The sequence below is a fragment of the Nannobrachium achirus genome (assembly GCF_963921795.1).
Source record: "Nannobrachium achirus genome assembly, chromosome: 10".
NCBI lineage: Eukaryota > Metazoa > Chordata > Actinopteri > Myctophiformes > Myctophidae > Nannobrachium > Nannobrachium achirus.
In genome coordinates, this window is record NC_137819.1 from 33,766,404 (window position 1) to 33,786,338 (window position 19,935).

At 40.5% G+C, this 19,935-nt stretch overlaps 2 protein-coding genes across 2 annotated transcripts; one reads left to right on the top strand and one right to left on the bottom strand.

The window, feature by feature from the left end:
* Positions 1–5,555: 5,555 nt before the first annotated feature.
* Positions 5,556–10,753, top strand: LOC308292978 (cathepsin K-like; the record flags this gene model as incomplete). The annotated part of the gene is made up of 7 exons (XM_080735404.1): positions 5,556–5,675; positions 6,356–6,478; positions 7,982–8,143; positions 8,266–8,472; positions 8,898–9,063; positions 9,804–9,909; positions 10,621–10,753. The coding sequence occupies 7 exons, from the start codon at positions 5,556–5,558 to the stop codon at positions 10,718–10,720; spliced, it is 984 nt and encodes a 327-aa protein (XP_080591530.1). The 3' UTR covers positions 10,721–10,753.
* A 1,990-nt stretch (positions 10,754–12,743) lies between these two features.
* Positions 12,744–15,224, bottom strand: LOC308292979 (cathepsin S-like; the record flags this gene model as incomplete). Its single annotated transcript, XM_080735405.1, has 7 exons — positions 12,744–12,843; positions 13,399–13,501; positions 13,725–13,890; positions 14,013–14,237; positions 14,492–14,641; positions 14,814–14,936; positions 15,102–15,224. 7 exons carry the CDS (start codon positions 15,222–15,224, stop codon positions 12,744–12,746), a joined length of 990 nt encoding a protein of 329 aa, XP_080591531.1.
* Between the last annotated feature and the right edge of the window lie 4,711 nt (positions 15,225–19,935).

The window sequence follows — 19,935 nt, forward strand, 5'->3', positions numbered from 1 at the left end:
CACACACACACACACACACACACACACACACACACACACACACACACACACACACACACACACACACACACACACACACACACACACACACACACACACACACACAAGTTCCCCGGCACCCCGTCTTACACTCGCAGTGCTGCACTCAGCTCTTATCATTTAACTGTTGAGTTTGCTTCACTTGAAAATAGCTGTCACAGTGTTATCGTTTGCGGGTGTTAACTTGCTTGACAAAAGTAAAATGATTGCACTTCCTCTTTCCATCTCTCAATAGCAGGTCACATTTGAGCTTAACCAGCAAGCCATACAGAACAGTTAAGACCAAGCGCGTTAACGTATTTAGCACATTCGCGATAATGATGATGATATCTTTTTAAACAACAACTTTTTCACCGGTCACCGGTTGAGAAACCTTGCTCTAAATGGTACCAAGTGGAATTTATCATAATGGTTCCAAAATGTCCCTCTTTCTCCGTTTTGTCCCTCATTCTCTGGGGGCCCTTGAGGGCCAAATGAAGACAAGACACACAGGTATCCTAATTACCCTAAGTCCCCAAAACTTGATTGACTGCAGCAGGGCAGGAATTTCATGGAGGTCATGGCCGCCGTTGCCCCTCAGTTTGACCTTGTGCCCCTCACACCAATGGCATGACCTGAGGCCACAGTGGCCTTAATGCCCCAGCTGACAATTTTCTCCTTTGTCTCTTTCTTCTCAATATGTAGCCAGTAGACACCAGTGTCTCTTTTTTGTCATGTAGACACCATGCAGTGTCTCTTTCTTGTCATAATAGACACCAGTCTTTTGTTGAGATTCTGAAATCTTAACAACACTGTGCCTGTGGCCCCATCTCAAAACGTTCCAGTGACTTTGAATGGTGCAGGGCTGAGCATGGATCAGATAGATCATTTATCTATTTCACTGCAGATTAGGCCCTTAAATTCAACAGATTGGACTAAAATCTTGTTTTATTTGTTGGCTTTCCTGCCCTGGCATTTGACCTTTGTGCCCTCAAAAAAGCATCGAGGATGGTGTTTCAATGTATTTTGTGTTTGAATATATAAAGCATAGAACAGCACAGAACATGGAATGTGAGGCTAAACCAATTGCATGTGAATGAAGCAAATGTTCCACTAAAAACTCCTTCTGCATGCTTTTTGTCATTATTCAATGGAACATATGATTTGATTATGTTATACAATATAAACTATAAGATGCTATTCAGATATTCATTACGCTGCGTGTATTTTAAGTTAGAGTATAATATATTGTAGACTGATAAGTATTTCTCATTCCACATATATTTGAACTTGTAATAACCTTTTAATTGGTGGATATAAGTATAAGGTCATTTTCAATTTGGGCTCTATGATTTGGAAATCTTAAGAGCTGAATACATATTCTATGTCATTTTGCCTGTAAAAAGGTATCAGTGAAGAGCTGGTGCCTCAGTATTAATAGTTAAATAGAAAAAACTGAGGGAAAGTCAAACTAGAGAAAGATGTACCCTCCTCTAACACAAGGAAGCTGCGAGGGAAATATTATGACAGAATCAGATGGTGCAACTGTTCACAGTTGTGGTGAACAGGCACGTGCACACATACACATCGAAGGGGGCTTGAGCCCCTGCCCTTTTACCCGTCTGTAAAAAGTCCAGAACATGAATGCAGTTTTTTACTATGGTGAAAGAAATGCAAATGCCCTCTTTCCATGCCATACCCTAAGCAGCATCGTATGTTGAAATCAATAAATGTGTAGAAATCAAGCATCGACAATAGCCGACCTCCAAGCTCACAATGTGTCGTGAGTCGTGACCTTGGAGGTCGGCTATTTTCGATGTTTTCACCAAAAGCACGTCCCTGGTGGTGAAAGTAGTAGGTATGCTGTATGGAGGCCCCTCAACCTGCGATTACAATTTGGGGACAATTGTTGGATGTTGCATTCATAATATATAATATTCATATACCAGTAAGACTCCCTAATCGGGAGATAAGCGACCGTTGGTCGCTTATCTCCACAAATAGGCCAAAAGTTTGTTTTACCAATTATCAAGACATACGGGCAGTTGACAGTTTGCCATGGTTACTCATTGAAGTTGAATCTCCATATATGGAGATAACCTACGCATCACACTAAGTCTGACCTCACCAGCCCATATTTGGGCATGAGCAACTTATGTCTCCATATATGGAGATATGATGACATCACACAGTCCTCAGCCGATGGCGTGATGTCATACAATACACAAACGAGCCCTACAGTATAAAGGGGCAATTCTTGCCAGGAAAGAAGCATTTCTTCGACTCAGACCTTATCGCCAGGGTTGGCTTATAGCAGCTGTCGGTAGGACCATATATGGATTCTGTTAGTGTGGATCTCCTAACAGGGCATCATCTGGGATACCATCCCTTTTATGCCCATATATGGAGATCCCTAACAGAATCCCTTTCATGCCCATATATGGAGATCCCTAACAGAATCCCTTTTAAGGCCCATTCCCACTGGGCCAGATAACAGATATCTGGAGATATTTCTCCAGATATTTTTCCATGTAAAGTGGATGGTAGATACAGATACAAAAAATATTTGCCACAGATAAAAGTATCTGTGGCAAATATCTGTGGTAGACTTTTTTTTTTATCTGTATCTACCATCCACTTTGCATGGAAAAATATCTGGAGAAATATCTCCAGATATCTGTTATCTGGCCCAGTGGGAATGGGCCTTTATGCCCATATATGGAGATCCCTAACAGCATCCCTTTTATGCCCATATATGGAGATCACTAACAACTAACAGAATCCCTTTTATGCCCATATATGGAGATCCCTAACAGAATCCCTTTTATGCCCATATATGGAGATCCCTAACAGAATCCCTTTTATGCCCATTATGGAGATCCCTAACAGAATCCCTTTTATGCCCATATATGGAGATCCCTAACAGAATCCCTTTTATGCCCATATATGGAGATCCCTAACAGAATCCCCTTTATGCCCATATATGGAGATCCCTAACAGAATCCCTTGTATGCCCATATATGGAGATCCCTAACAGAATCCCTTTTATGCCCATATATGGAGATCCCTAACAGAATCCCTTTTATGCCCATATATTATGGAGAAATCCCTGCTCTGAGTATCTGACATCAGTGTGATGTCACCTGTTTATGCCCATATATGGAGATCCCTGCTCTGCGTATCTGGTTGCTATGGTAAACAGTTGGTTGCTAGGGTAAAAAAACATGGTTGCTATGGTAAACAGTTGGTTGCTAGGGTAAACAGTTGGTTGCTAGGGTAAAACCATGGTTGCTAAGGTCGTTGCTAACGTACACTAACAAACCAGCAACAACAGACTGTTGCCACAGCAACATACACAAAGGTTTGTGTACACATGTGGTGTGATGTCATACTGATGCGGAGATATGAGCAGGGCAAAGGTGTGACGTGACGTGTGACGTGTGACCGACGGACGGACGGACGGACGGACGGACGGACGGACGGGCGGCCGGTGGAGGTTTTCATAGTAAACTGCTCCCTGACGGTCGCAATAAATATGCTGTTTGTAAGATACATTTTGGATAAAGGCACTATATCCTATATTCAAATGCCAAGATGATCAACCGACAGTGGGACGATGGTGGACGTCACAAGATGCCGACCGTCCGATCCGCACCAAACTTGGCACAAACACTGGTCAAGGGTCTGCTCTGCTATCACAATAGCCCTATCAGGGCGGGGCCCCTGGGTGTCACAGGTGCACCATTGCTCCAATCCATACCAAACTTGCCACAAACACTGTTCAGGGTTCTACCATGACAATAGAGGGTATGCACATGCAGAAAGTGAATGGTAAATTGAGAGGCAAATCGCGTGGCAAAGTGAGTTTAACGTTGTTTAATGCAATCAGATACAACTCTTCTGTTTGGATGTATCGGCTGTCAAGGCCAGAAAGTAGTTTTTTGACATTCAGTAGGCGTTCCTGCATAACTTCCGGGTATGATTATCATGAAGCCACACGCATACCCTCTATAGTCTCACCGGGTCCGCGCCAATATGCAGACGGGCCAGTATGCCGACGACCTAAACCTAACCTTAACCCTAACCTTAACCTCAGTAAAACTAACGCTGATGAATGCTAACCTGGTGAAATGCTAACCTGCCGACGCTGATGAGTAGCTAACCTGCCGACGCTGGTGAGGTAGCTAACCTGCCGACGGTCATCCTACTCGGACCAACGGACCTGCAGAACAATGAGTTCATGTGTGGCTCCCAGGGGCCCCTGGGTGCCACCATGTTGCTCCAATCAGTACAAACTTGGAACAAACACTGTTCAGGGGTCTGCCAAGACAGTAGTCACACCAGGGCCAAATTAGGGTCCCCTTGGGGCTACAGGCACAGTGTTACTCCAATCTGCACCAAACCTGACATAAACACTGTTCAGGGGTCTACCAGTGTTACAGCAGTGTCTAACATTTCAAATGGCCCTAACTAGGTGACCATTGCTCTGATCAGCCCAATACAGGACTAGATTTTCAGGCCACGTAGCCGCCTGAAAATCAACTGCAATTATCGTCGCGTGACATCTTTGTATGACACAGAGCATATTTTGACATTAGGCAACGGTCTTTACTGTGGCCAGTTCACACTACAGAGTGATCAGAACTAAGGGACACCACAGTCAAGGTGTGATGACCATCCATGGGCAGAGAAACGCAAAGAAAGCAGTTAATATGATTTCCCCTTTTAAGTGTGAAAAGGTTCTACAAATTTCGGGTGTTAATTTAAATCTTAGACTTAATTGGTCAATTTGTACACCCTAGAGTTACATTAACACTCTCGATTTTGCGGTGCAGCATGATAAAAGTGAGCTTTGAGCTCTCTTTCCAGGACTAGGGACCTCACTTGATTACAGCAAGGTATGTTTAGACCCATTTCTCTTATTTGCAGCAATATATTTAACAGGCAGGCATGAATAATGAAGTTTCCAGTACAAGTCAACGTTTAGTCACATACATGTACAGTAAATAATTTGGGGACCACCCTAGGGGTCCCGACCCACATGTTGAGAACCACTGATTTACACATCCCATGTGAAGCCTTGACCGGCGGAGTCTCCTATTGAGCATCCACCCAGTCATCGAATTATTGGATTAGGAATGTGACAAAAAAACATAAATTCAAGGCTTCATGGGGTGTGTAATTAATAGAAAACAAGATATTTTTGGGGTGAACTACTGCTTTAAGGAAGGAGCACAACATATTGTTACTTAACAGGAACATAATCACTTAACAGGAACAGTATACCAACTGTATCAAGTTACCTCACCTTAAAACCCAATCAATGCCACGGCAGTGTATTGTTGGGGGTTGCTATCATCCATGACAGGCTCCACATTTATTTTAGTTTTTTTCTGATTGGTATCACTGATCATTTTTAAGGACATTTGGATAGTCTATAGATCTTTGAAATATATCGGTTTATGATAGATTTCAAAAGAACTGCCTGGGTAACATCATTATTGTGACCACCAGTGTCATTTTTATTGTTTATCAGCATGCGCATCTTGGTTGCTGTGCTGCTTTTGGCCGTTCCTGTTCTCGGTCAGATGTTCTCTGACTTAAATGAACAATGGGAAGCTTGGAAAACGGAGCATCATAAGATTTACCAGGATCAGGTAAGATATTGAATACTTCACGCATTTGGTTTCTCTCAAGTGAATCCTGGCCACCATGAATTAAAACGAATGAGATTGATATAAAATAAAAAATAAACTCAACTATGAAATCATACACTGGAAGATGCATTGCCACAAAGTCACTAAAGGGAGAGACAAGACGTTTTTTCCCCTCAGGCTAACCCTGAGCCCTGAACAACTAAACTGCCAGGTAGTGCCAGCATATTTTATCAAGGAATCAATGAACCAACCAGATTTGGGAACAGAAAGCAGAGTTGCAGTCTTACACGCCTCTCTGTGCTTCCACCAGAGTAGGATTCAGAGCACACCATAGCACTGAGACAGCATCGGTGAAAGTTACTAACAACATCCTGATTGCATCGGAAAACGGCCTCCTCTCCATGTTGGTTTTGTAGAGGAGGCCAAAGTCAATGTAAGACATTGACATTGAAATCTTACATTCTGTACTTTTCGTAATCTACTAAAACGACCAAGGCCTACACGTGGAACAAAGTTCTGTCTCTGCCTTCAACCTGTAAATAACTATTTATATCTATTTTTGTTTAACATACTTTTAACACGGTCTGTGGAGCATATCACCAACATTTCACTGCACATACCTGTATGAGTGAGTGATAAATCAAACCTCTTGAATCAGTCATGTGTGCTTGTTGTTTCAGGATGAGATGGCCTACAGGAGAACGGTTTGGGAGAAGAACCTGAAGCTGATAGTGAAACACAACCAGGAGGCCTCAGCAGGACTGCACACCTTCACCATGGGACTCAACCACCTGGCTGACATGGTACGTCTGTCCTCAGTCCTCACCTACAATAGCAAGCAGGGGCATCACAAGGGGGGGAAAGTGGAACTGAGTTACCAGGGCCCAAGGTGGAGGGTCCTTCATTATTTTATACTTTAGCTATAGCACAGAGTGCCGCGCTGCAAGCTTGTAGATCTGCTATTTTTGAAAAGGTCGTGAAAATTTGTACAAATCTTTGAATATATATATTTTTAAGCGAACATTTGTAACTCAAATTTTGCTTCTGGGGGATCCCTGGAACTAAATATTTTGAGATGGGGGTCCGTGGCTAAATACATATCATTTTGGGGGTCCTTCACATGAAAAGGTTTGAGCACCACTGACATAGGAACATAGGTTATTCAAAGACTTGCACAAATGTTCAAAATTTTGAACGCGGCACTCGGTGCCGCGCTGTGAGCTTGTATATCTGCTATTTTTCAATATTTAATTTAAAGCACAAAATAATGAGTAATAATGTGTCCCCCTATGAAGAACATTCATAGGGGGAGGGGCGCCGGAGTGAATCCTCGTACCCAGGGCCCAGAATTTGGTGCAACACCCCTGAAGGACACATTCATGCTCCCATTCTCCCATGTTTCATGGTTATTTTTCATTAATTATTAATCAGCTGCTGGATGCCTATTAACTACTGACACAGTTTCTCCGGTAGGAGACTTAAATGGTCAATTGAGACTCCCACTGGAGACCCTGCGAGAAAAACATCTCCATGAATCAAGGTTTCATGGTGTGTGTAATTGATAGAAAATAGGTTTTGAGCGAACTACTTTTTTAATGATATCATGTGGATTAATTACAAAATAGACTTTTAACTATGGAAGTTAAGTGCACAGAAAGAAGACCAAATAACTCATTAAAGGGATATTCCACTTTCAACAGGGAGCAGTGGTAGGGCCTCTCTCCACATACAAATCCATTGTAACTTCAAACTCCATTTTAACCATGATAGATTCATTAAAAACACCCATTATTTTTTCTGGGGACTCATTTTACCTTCCTAATACGTGAGCAGGCCGTGTTTTTTCGATAACTTTTTTCATTTATTTGTAATAATTATTTGGGAAAATGGAAAAAATGAAATACAAAAAAATTATTATTAAAAAGAAATGAAAAATGTTATCGAAAAAAACACGGCCTGCTCACATATTAGGAGGGTATTATGAGTCACTAGAAAAAATAATGGGTGTTTTTAATGAATCTATCATGGTTAAAATGAAGTTTGAAGTTACAATGGGTGTGTGTCGGGACTGGGGAGAGGCCCTGGGCCTGGAGGGCCTGGTAACATTTACATCAAATATCTCAATATTCAATCAAGCTAATTAAAAACTGTTCAAGGTGTTCATAAAAGCCTGATTAGATGATAAAATTACCAAAAGTTTTTTTGAAAGTGAAATATCCCTTTAAGTAAAACAGGAACGGAAGCATCACACATATTGCATACTGTATGTTGCATGTATATGGACCCATTGTGTTTTGCCTATTAAGACAACAGAGGAGGTCAACACACAGCTGAATGGTTTGATGATGGAGGACGACGACGACGACCAGCATATTCATTTTGACAACGTGACCTTCAAGGAAGAAGGGCAACTGCCTAGCAGAGTGGACTGGAGGAAAAATGGGAGGGTCAGCCGAGTCCGAAACCAGGTACACCACATTTGAGTAAATTTGTGTTATCCCAGGAAAAGCATCTGTGTAACCACTTTAACCATTATTAATTATCTCTATTTCTCTCTTCCTCTTTTGTGCACACAAACACAAATCCAAAGAAAAAGTGTGGGTCATGTTGGGCATTCGCCGCCGTGGGGGCCCTTGAGGGCCAAATGAAGAAACTCATCGCCTTAAGTCCCCAAAACCTGGTCGACTGCAGCAAGGACAACCTTGGCTGCAAAGGTGGATGGCCGTACAAAGCCTTCAAATACGTTAGACGCAATGGAGGCATCGACTCAGATACGTTTTACTCCTACAAAAACAAGGTTAATTTACTTTTTATTGTAAACAAACCTTTTGTTCAGCTTAAGCATAAGCGATGCATAGCCAAGCTACCCAAAATATTGATTGAAGACATCTCTCAAATGAATTGTCAGAATTCTTCATGTACGTATGTACGCTGTAGTATACAGTGAATGACTTTAGCAGAAATATATATTGGTTAAAAGATCGGTTGTATTCCTTGGGATTGACACAATCAAAAATAAGCTAAAGGAACCAAATGTGAGGGTGTTACTTACATTTGTGTGGTCACTGGTGCTTATTGGACATGAGAAAAAGTTGAAGTATGTGTATGTGAAACAGATTAACAAAATAAAACACATCTGTATTTGAGGAAAGATGTTGAAGAGTCAAAGGGAGGGAGACAGCATGATTTTAATTACTCTTGTTTGGATGTCACTTGCTTAAGGCTGGGAAATGTCACTATTCCAAGAAGGGGAAGGCTGCATCCTGCAAGGGATACCGGTTTGTTAAGAGAGGCAGTGAACGCGCTTTGAAGATTGCTGTTGCAAAGGTGGGGCCAGTGGCTGTGAGCATTAACGCCAGACTGAAGTCTTTTCAGCTCTACAAAGAAGGTATGTTTCAGACACTACACACATAACATGGCCCCAAGTTGGGGGCCAACCAGTAAGCACTCAATAGTAATGTAGCTTTGTGCTCATGTGTTGGTACATAATCATTTAGAAGAATTGCCTGTCCCTTCCTTATTTTGCAATGTTATACCACTGTACCACCTTTTGAGCAGACCAGGACTTAATTTTAATCTGTACTGTTTGAGACACTACACTATAGTGAAAAAGACCTGTGTTAAAAGTCTAACTTCACATCTACAGTACAAAGACCCAGACAAAATTGTATGTAGGTAATTGATGGAGCCCCCAACAAATTGTGAAGTTCAGACTTCAGAGCAGAATGGGCACTTGATCTCATTCTCCAGCATTGACCTACACCTATACTGCTACAGTAGCTGCCGATTTAACACAACAAATCTGTTGTAGTGAAGTTACTTTACAATGAATCTCTAAAAGAGAACACTCTGCAGCATACCATGCCTACGTAAATATATAATTAAAGGTGCCTTAAGGACAGTTCCGTGAATGCTGGTGTTCTCTTTTAGAGATTTATTTCTTACATGGTAAGAAAGTTCAGTGTTGTTGAAACGAGTTGGAGTCGTGCTCGCACCCTTGATTTAAAGTAGTGAGATAACTCAGGAGTTAAGTGTGTGTACATATACACGTGATGTTTAGAAGACTGCGTTTTCACTTTTTCCTAATGTATGACATTGTTAGCATTTTGAACCATGTTGTTCTTTCAGGTGTATATAATGTAAGAGCCTGCCGCTCCAAGGACAGAAATCATGCTGTACTAGTGGTGGGCTACGGTAAATACAAAGGACAAAACTACTGGCTCGTGAAAAACAGGTGAATATGAAGTCATCTTTTTGAAGGTCCTATAGATTTTTGATTTGGGGTAGATTCCCAAATTCTTCTGAAAAAGACCTTTATGATTATAGACCATGGGTTTTCAACAGGGGGTTAGATTTAATCAGCAGATGAAAACAGCAGATCTACCAAGTTCACAACGCAACGCTTTCACTACTTCTTAAATATTTGTTTTCTAATTTATGGAATTTCGGACATTTTAATTTTATTTATTAATGAAATTACTGCACAATCAGTGCATTTTTCTTTTATTCATGAAAATCTTTATAGGAAAATGTTTTGAAATAATACAAAAAAATGAAACTAAAAATTAAGGGACCCACACAAATTTGTCCTGACCCAGTGTTTGGGAACCAGTGATGTACAGTATATAGCACATTTTATTTTATTAAATATTTTAAGTTTTTTAGAAAACTATGATTAAAGGGCATTTTTCGAATCGGCCTCAGGCCTAAATGGGTTAAAACCCCTGGTATAGACTTTGGAATAGGCAACAGGGTCCTGCTCAAATCCTAGGCTGTACTCTGCCTCAAAAGACAGAGGCAGGACCCTTAAAAGAACCAGTCGAATTTTAACACCATTTTATTCTCACTCAGGGAGAATGCTAAACATTAAGGTTGCATGTTTTCATTATCAATCTAATCATGTATTTATAATCACAAACATTAACACTGAGTGTAATGCTTCCAGCTGGGGGACTAAATGGGGCATCAAAGGCTACGTCCGAATGGCCAGGAACAAGAAGAACCAATGTGGCATTGCAAGCCGTGCCGTCTACCCCTTGGTGTAAAGTTGGGAGTCTGTCACCCAGCAATTATCAGGGGCCTGCTAACAAGTACAACATAATTTCAATTGTGACTTGTGATTTTCTTTTGTGACTTTTCTGATTCTTTGTGCTGGAAGTTTGCAGTTTGTCATTTTGTTTGAGCTCATAGTGTGTTCATGTACTGTGTTCATGTTATCTTCTTAACAGTTAATTTGCCATCTTTTTGTAAAGCGTATACAGTAGTACATCAGTGTTAACAATATGTGTAGTTTAAAGATAACACTTAATGGTCAGCATTTATAGCCAAGTTTATCAAACAACTGAACTTGGCAGTGGAACACCCACCCAGTTAACAGTTCTCATAAGTTTAAGATACCTTATATGTTTAGAAGACAGTAACAGATTAACACATTTGAATTTAGCAAAAAAACAAACTTTTTGTCTGACTACTGGAAAAGTCAAGAAAACCTGCAGCTTTCTCAACCCACAGCGACTGCTATACATCCCATTGCCAACATGTAGCACCCACCTCTCACACAGTGCTGTACTCAGCTCTTCTCACTCAACTTGCTTGTTCCACATGAAAATAGCTGGCACATTTTAGTTTGTGGCGGTTAACTTGCTCGACAAACGTCAAAGGATTGTGCTTCCTCTTTCCATCTCTCAACCCATCACATTTGAGGTCAACTAAGTTACAAACAGTACATAAGAGGAAAACCAAGGGTATTAACGTACCAAATGTACACATTTGTTGCAAGGATGATTAGACCATCAGAAAGTCATAGTTTCATAGGTTCCTTCTTTGAAAAAGAACTTAGTTTGTGCTCCCAGTCATGGTGAATGAATGCATGTTTAAAAAAAAACATCCAATAAAGTCATGTTTATGGGAGCAGTGGCTGAACACTGCTTGGCCATTCAGAAGCATACTGTACATTCCTTATGCAATAGACCTGACCACAGCAACTTCTGCATAAGACCATGAGGTAAACTATTGCTGCAGCAGAAGAGATGCAAAATACTTGCAAACCCTTGAGGTAAGAAAAGTTACTGTCAAAGTACTTTACGAACTACACATTATAATTGGTGGATAGAGATAAGGTCATTTTCAGACCATTTCAGGCTCTCACTGCGCTGAGAACCCCAAATTCAAATGCATTTGCATGACACGTAAAACTAAATGGAATGTTTGTGTAAAAACGTATCAAAGCTGATGCCTCAGAATCAACCAATTCAAAATGTAGTTATCAAACTGAACACTGAGGGGGAGCAAATCGGGTGGCAAAGGGTCTTCCACTTTAACGAACAGCAAGACTTAAGAGCCCGTGTTGGAGCCGCATCTCACAACTGGCAACATTAACAGTAAAGTCTTAAGGAATCTTTGATGGGGCCAGCCATCCCTGGGGCCTTGCATTCTACCCCAAAATCAACCATCATTATGTTCAGTCAGTAGTACATGCCATGTCCTGAGCCAGACAATCCATCTGGTTGCTTTGAGCAGCTCAGTTCTATACAAGAGAACAGTTATACACGTCCAAAGAAAAAGAAACTAGCAACAGTGGCCTTGAAGCCCTGCCCACCAATTTGTCTCTCCTTTCCTGTGAAGACATTTATAGTCAGGGGTTAGGGTTTCCAATTATTCAAAACCAATATGAAACACTAATGGGGCAACAGGGTCAGTTTAAAAGGGCTTAGAGGTTGCACTGATCCGGCATCCAAGAATCTACTCAAGGGCCCAAGTCCACAATTTGCCTGGCCCTGTTACCACATAGTACATAATGGTTCAAAGATGCCATTAACAACATTGGTTAATGGCATTGGTCCTTACAGATGGTCATTTGTAGATGGGAAATTAAACAGTCGAGTATTTTTTCCCCCCAATCACTGAGATCCAAAGCATTTATTTGCATTCATAAAGCATGAGATTCTTTCCCCAATCACTGGGATAAAAGCATTTATTTTAATTTATAAAGCATGAGATTCTTTCCCCAATCACTGGCACTTCCCCATTGGTCACACACACATCCAGAAACCAGGCTGCTCCATTTGATCACATAATGGGGTAACAAGGGTAGAGGGCGACGCCACACTGGTTATTTGCATTTCTTGCCATTTTGACGTAGCCACCAGCTCCATAGAATGTACCCCAACTACAGAAAAAGTTCAAGCACATTTTAAAAATGAAGCAGTCAATTCAACCGTCTTATATCATGTTGGAAATTTTGCCATTAACATTTTGTTTAAAGGAGTAGTTCACCACTTTTCAACCTGTCTTCATATAATAGGTCCTCACTAATGTTCATGATAAAATATCACATTTTTTTCCTACTCAGTCCAAGTCTCCTAGGAGAGCTGTGGGAAGTTCAGAATCCATAGTCTTGTGACATCATTTTCCAAAAAAATAAAAATATATATTTTTGAAAAAAATATTTAGATTTGTATTATCGCGAGAACAATGGCTTCCACTTTAAAATTGCAACTTTTCAGGAATAGAAAGCCTGCAGTTTCTATAAACTGGATTGACAATCGATGATGTCACAAGACTATGGGTTTCTGACCTGCCCACAGCCCTCCTGAGAAAAAAAAAAAAAAAAAAAAAAAAAGCTATTTTTGAGTGAGGACCAATTATATGAACATAGGTTGAAAAGTGGTGGAGTGCCCCTTTAAGCATAAGTATGGTCACACTAAACCCAGACAAAACTGACCTGTTCTTGATGAGCCAGTAGTCCTGTCCATCTTCAGTGCCATACCCCACTGCTAGCACTCCATGGTTAACTTTATGCGTACATGTGTGATCTTTATACACACCTGTTCAATGCAAGTCATTAGTCAAGTTAAATCTTAAATCCTGTATTAATAGAAAATGAGGACAGTTTCCTGAGCTCACAAACATACTATAAACTAAATCTTGTATAGATGCAAAGCAAATATTGTTAATGACAAGCCTAGTTGTGAGTTTAACACTCATTTCTTATAGCCTTGCACTGTGGCAGGACTCAGTTTGATGAAAATATAAATTGATGAAGCTCACCATGGCGGTAGAAGACAAATTTAGGCCGGGAAGCATCGATTGCAACAGAGATGGGACCAATGGCTGCCAGGCCTGCTTTCAGTATGACTTCATCACCCTCAGGTAAAAATGCGTATCCAGTGCAGTTAGCAGCACGATACTCTGGTCTATACTTGCAGCGGCCGTACTATCAAGAGATGGAATTGCACCAAAGTTTATGGCACTGCTTGAAACCTCATTTTCTGCAGGTCAGCCTGTCAGTGACCTGCTACAGACTTCAATTGCTTCCATGCTCAACCTCAAACTCACCTGGCCCGTGTATGGATAGGCTGCGTCAGATTCGATGCCTTCATTTTTCAAGACGTACTCAAAGGCGTTGGTCATAAAGCCACCGTGGCACCCATGGTTGCCGTATTTTGCAGAGCAGTCTACCAAGTTCTGAGGGCTGAGTGACATCAGGGTGCCCGTGGTCTTCCTCAGTTGACCTTCCAGAGCACCAACTGCACTGAAGGCCCAACAAGAGCCACACGATCCCTGCAAAAGTCACATTTTACAAATAACTGAAGGAGTCCAAATATTGCATCTTAAATTTGTTTTGTAACCACACTGCCAACACAACTCCAAAATCCAAGGCTTTACAGTTCCAATTACTCCTCATCAGGAGAGGACAGAGCAAACGTACAGATGTAGCTTTAAATTGACTTTACAGAGGCTACAGATCAGTCTTTACAGTATATTATGTGCTGCGATGTCAGAATTGCAGTGATAAGTACACCCAGGTGTCCTACCTGCATTTTGACCTCTGTGACAAAGCCTAACTCTCTCCAGTCAAGCTCAGGGGGAACAGAACCATTGACCTTGAAAGGTGACGGTGACGGCCATCTCTCCAAGTCAGCTGGCACACGGGTTCCAGTGAGCATGTCCAGCTCGTCTGAGGTCTGCCAGTAAAAACAAACAATTCCCAACATTGAGTATTGATCATGTCCTGTGCCATTTGCCTACCATTAGTGCAAACCCTCTGATTTCACCACCTAGACGTGTAGCCATTAAGACCACATTTCTTAATTCAAAGATGACTGTTTATAGTTTAATATGCTAAGCAATACTCACCAAGTCTCCAAGGTGGTTCATTGACAGCTCAAAGGTGTGTATGCCCAAGGAGGCTTCTAGGTTGTGGACATTTATCATTTCCAGATTTTCTTCCCAGATACGTCTGCGACCAAGCTCCTCAAGCTGGAAGGAGTGCATATCGATCCATCAAAAGACAGAATATAAACGTTGCATCACTCTGTTCCCACTGTGGGTCTTAAACATTAATACCATATTGCAATTAATAATGCAACAGTAGACTTCGATTTCAGATGTAGAGTTGTCTAGGAATAACCCAGTTAGGCCTACCTGATAAGAATATACTTTATTGTGAGTCTTCTTCCAAAGTTCCCAGTGTTGGTCAAGTCCTGCTTTGTAGTCGAAGGCCACTGCAAATCCACACATAAGGGCGAGATGCAGGCTCCCAAACATGTTTGACTCTGAAAATTAAGATTTTGAGTTAACCAAGCTGCTGAAAAGCTGAGCTAATATGATCCAAGACTCTTCATTGCTCTTTAGCCCCAGACTTCTAGGCCTACTAAAGCAGCACACACCAATGGGCCTAGTGTTCTTACAAGGTTACTGGGAAAATTAAAGTGCCATCATCATAATTTGTGGTAGAATAGATCACCTATACTGGGTCGGGACCCATTTGTGGGTCATGGACACATTTTTATCGGTCCCTTGATTTTGTTTTTAATTATTTCAAAACACTTACAAATACAAACACAAGAAGCAAACAAAAACAATCTAAGAAATTACATAAATTAGAGAACAAATGAATAGTGAAAATAGCTGATCTACAAGCTCAGACACTGCATATATTTTCACTAGTTTGGGTGCAGGGCAAAAGTCACATTTCCCCTTTAGGTCTTGAGACAACAAGTTTGGTAACCTCTGTCTGCTCTAGATAACAGTCCATAATGTTCAACAGACAAACCAACAAAATTAAATAAGACAACTTTTTTTAATTACCTTGCTAGGGCTCACACTGGTGTTTGCTTATAATAAGGGGTTTAAAACAAGCTGACAAACAGTTGCACAACTCCACTATCAGCGGCCGTTATGGAGATTGTTTTAATAGAGGTGAAGCAGCTGCCTAGTGCCTGCGCACCTGCATCTGATCTGAACTAATCATGCCTACGTCCGAGTTATACTTCGACGTACTGCGGTGTCGCTCGCCGAAAATAGCCAATCTACAAGCTCAAATCAACTGTTGCCCCCAAAAGAGCATGCTTGTGTTTTTCTTGTTAACATATTGAAATGTTTTGGGCTTTACAATGAATCCACCATCAGGTTTCAGGTTCCTCAATGGAAGGTTATCTGTGTGCAGTGGGGGCCAGCCTCATCCTTTTCTTTGTGATGATGTTTTCTAACAGACTTGTGAAGACAAATAGCCCTTCAGGGACAATACAGATTATTATTTCATAAACCATTTAAATATAATCAAACATCTCATTATAGAGCCAAGGTACAGTAGCCTGCAGCGCCTATCTACAGGATTCATGTCTATCAAATTCAAAAGGTTGAATTACCACTTTTCCATGCAACACATTTATCAAGATTCTAACTTTTTTAATTACAAGTAGCTAAGTTGATCTACATTCATTATATGTCACAAAGACAGGCATCATTTCATACAATAGAGGGTGGCAACTGTCAAGATAAATAGCAATAAAAAAATAGCCTATCTACAATTAGCCTATTGATTGCTATTTTATATAATGACATGCCCTAAATAAGGAGTCCCGTTTTAAAGTGATTCATGAATGTGGTTGCATAAAGAAAACAAGTGTCTGTAAGTGTTGCTCTAAAATCACATTATATGCTAAAAGATCGAAAAACATTCAAGCAGAGGAAATATGAACCAGTAAGACTCCCTAATCGGGAGATAAGCGACCGTAGGTGGCTTATCTCCACAAATAGGGCAAAGATTTGTTTTTCCTAAATCTTCCTGATCCATGTTGATGACATGAGTGTAGACATGCTGTGTAGTGATATTCGTGATTTTAGGGCAAAAACTGTAGGAGCAGTGAAGACCTTTGTTTAGGTCAAATGTGATACCTAGCCTAGGGCTGTGGTTCTCAACCTTCATACATTACATGCTCACATGTTGCGAGGCGTTGTGAGCCAGCATGTAGATAGTCTATTTTCACAATTTCAGCCTCTAATATTTGACAATTTGGCCAAGGTTTAATTTGTCATTTTAGAAGTATTAAAAAGTCCTTAAATTGTCACTTTAGAAATGTGCATATACCCTCTATACACTTAAAACTGTGTTGGTTTGTTTACTGTTGAGTGAGAAACAATGTTGTACATTAAGCTATCACCTGGGGACCCCCCAAAATAATTTGGGGATCCGACCCACAGGTTGAGAACCACTGGCCTAGGGGGTGGCAAATGCCATCCCCATGAACCCACAGGAACCCCAAATGGACAAAAATCAATCACATGACACCAGCTCTCTTTCTTCAGGGTTTTATTTCCGTAACATTTTCTTCATTTAACTGGATAGATAAAGGGCACACAAGTGCAAAAAACCCAGCATATTCAACAACTCTCACATAAAATAAATACAGCACCTTGTCAGCATCACTAAAATATTCGGAATATCCAGAGGTAATAATAAACAAATTACCCAACCTTTTTTTTGTTCATTTACAAAACACAAAGACAACATACAATAGTTTTGTGTCATATTGATTTTTTTCTTTTTTTACTTGTTTTCCTTGATGTTTTTGTTCCACAAATACATCCACATACATACAAACATCTACAGCTTCTACACACACACACACACACACACACACACACAGTACATTGATTTCAAATTGAAAGTCACATTTAGAGTAGAATTTTCTCTCATGTAATATACAGGATAGAGTCAAAGTAAAAGTAACACCAACATAAAGTGCTATGGTCCAGTTTCTCCTTATTGTTTGTGTGCGTGTGTGTGTGTGTGTGTGTGTGTGTGTGTGTGTGTGTGTGTGTGTGTGTGTGTGTGTGTGTGTGCGTGTGTGTGTGTGCGTGTGCGTGTGTGCATGCGTGTGTGTGGCGTGTGCGAGTGTGTACATGTGCGCGCACTCGCGTGCGTGCGAAATAGAAAGAGAGATTTTCTAGCTTGGGTTGATCCAACCAACTCTGACAGGGCCTGGAATGCAAAGTTCCTTTTTACACTCTGAGCGATAAATTAACAGTCACGATTTGGATTAATAACTATTGTTATAATTAAGAAAAAAGCTGAATTTTGATCTTGATAAGAGCAGCGTCTTACAGTATGACAACACCCCTATTAACAAGGCACAAGTGGTCACCCAGGGGAGAGGATGAAAATGCAGTGGTGGAAAAAGTACTTGAGAAAAAGTATCAATACTGCACTGCAGAAATACTCTGTTACAACTAAAGGTCTGGAATTCAGAATTCAAAAGTACAAAAGTATTGATATGAAAATGTATTTAAAGTAGAGATCGGCTATTTTCAAATGGCCGAAATGTTTTGTAATAATAATCAATCTACAAAGTAACTAGTAACTAAAGTAAATACTGCACAATTACCTCAAAATTGTACTTAAGTACAGTAGGCCTACTTAAGTAAATGTTGGCTACTTTATACCACTGCTGCAATGTTGTTGTTGCTATTATGGGTCTATCACTAAGTCAGTGTCGGATGGAAACCTTTTATGCCCAAAACTGTTACTTTCAGGAAATGGGGAAAAAAGTAACCAGTTATTTATTACAGTCACAAAGTCTTGTAAATACTTTTCATTGGTTCAGTATTTATGAAACCCACAGACACACTGACTTTCAGTTTCATCTTTCAAAAATATAAAAAAATAGCCAATCTACAAGCTTGCATGGCAACATGTTGTGGAGCTTGCAGATCGATTTTGTGTGATACTGTGACGAAGTAGGACATTAACGAGATACAAGTTTTTGTCCGACAGCAACAAGGATCCCATTGGAGTGTTTTAAGAATCTAAACTTGTTTTTCCGTTGCTTCTTATCAAGTTGGCAGTCCTACGTGACTGCTCATATGCAGCTCACCTGCCCTGTGCACAATAAAATCCTGACTGTTCATACAGTAGAACTCTCAGAGAACTAACAATCAAGACTTTGCTGTGTAAGAGTTTGATTGGACCAAAACTGTGCCAGAAAATCTGTGAAATCAGTAGTTTCATAATCCTGCATAAAGGATATACAGTGGTATTTGAATAACAAACCAAAACATCCTGCACATAGCAACATTAAAAATATAAAAAGTAAGGGTTTCAATTGACAGAGAGTGCTATTTTGGTTACTCGATGTGCCATGGTTGTTTTCCTTTAGTAATTTTTAGAGTCAAAATGATTTGTCTCACAGCTGCTTGAGAACCATAGATGGGAAAGGGTTCACTTTATTGCTGACATTGCCCCCGTCCCCTGTTAAATGGATTCATATGGACAGGTTAATTTCTAATTCTGTAAATGTATTATGCATGTTTCTTGTTCCCCCTCCCCCCTGTGGAATGGCTTTCTTAGGCATTACCTTGTCGGTGAGATATATTGTACACTTTTACAGGCAATCTCCCTTAGAAAATCAGGCATTATATTAAAAAGAAAAGGTAAAAAAAAAAAAGACGTACACAGCAAAATCGTTACTCGAGAACTAATGGAACCAAATGGACCCTTTCATATCCATTTTGTTCCAAACAGATTTTACTGTGTACCTGGTCCAATGTACACAAGGAGAACAGTCACCACTTCCAAAAGAAATTGCACCAGAGTTACCCACTTTGATCAAGAACAACCACTGCAAGCAACATATCTACGGTGTCATCATACTACAACAATTAGATAGACGAGTAGTTCTTGCTGCAGACAGAAAACACTCCTGGCATACAGCCTAGGACACCCAAACTGATCAGACAATACAAGACAAACATGCTTAACGACTGGTTGCATACTAGGGAATTAAGGGCGCGAGTTGCCACTCTAGGATAAAGAATTTCCATGTTACTGAACAGTGGAACAGGGTGCATGTCAACGCAGTACTGCACTGACAATCACAGCGACCTACACTATTAGCAGCTGCAGAAGGCTTGCTAGTTGTTGTATTTTTGACTCTACAGAATGAATACACAGTAAAATGGTTCATTTCGAGTGTGC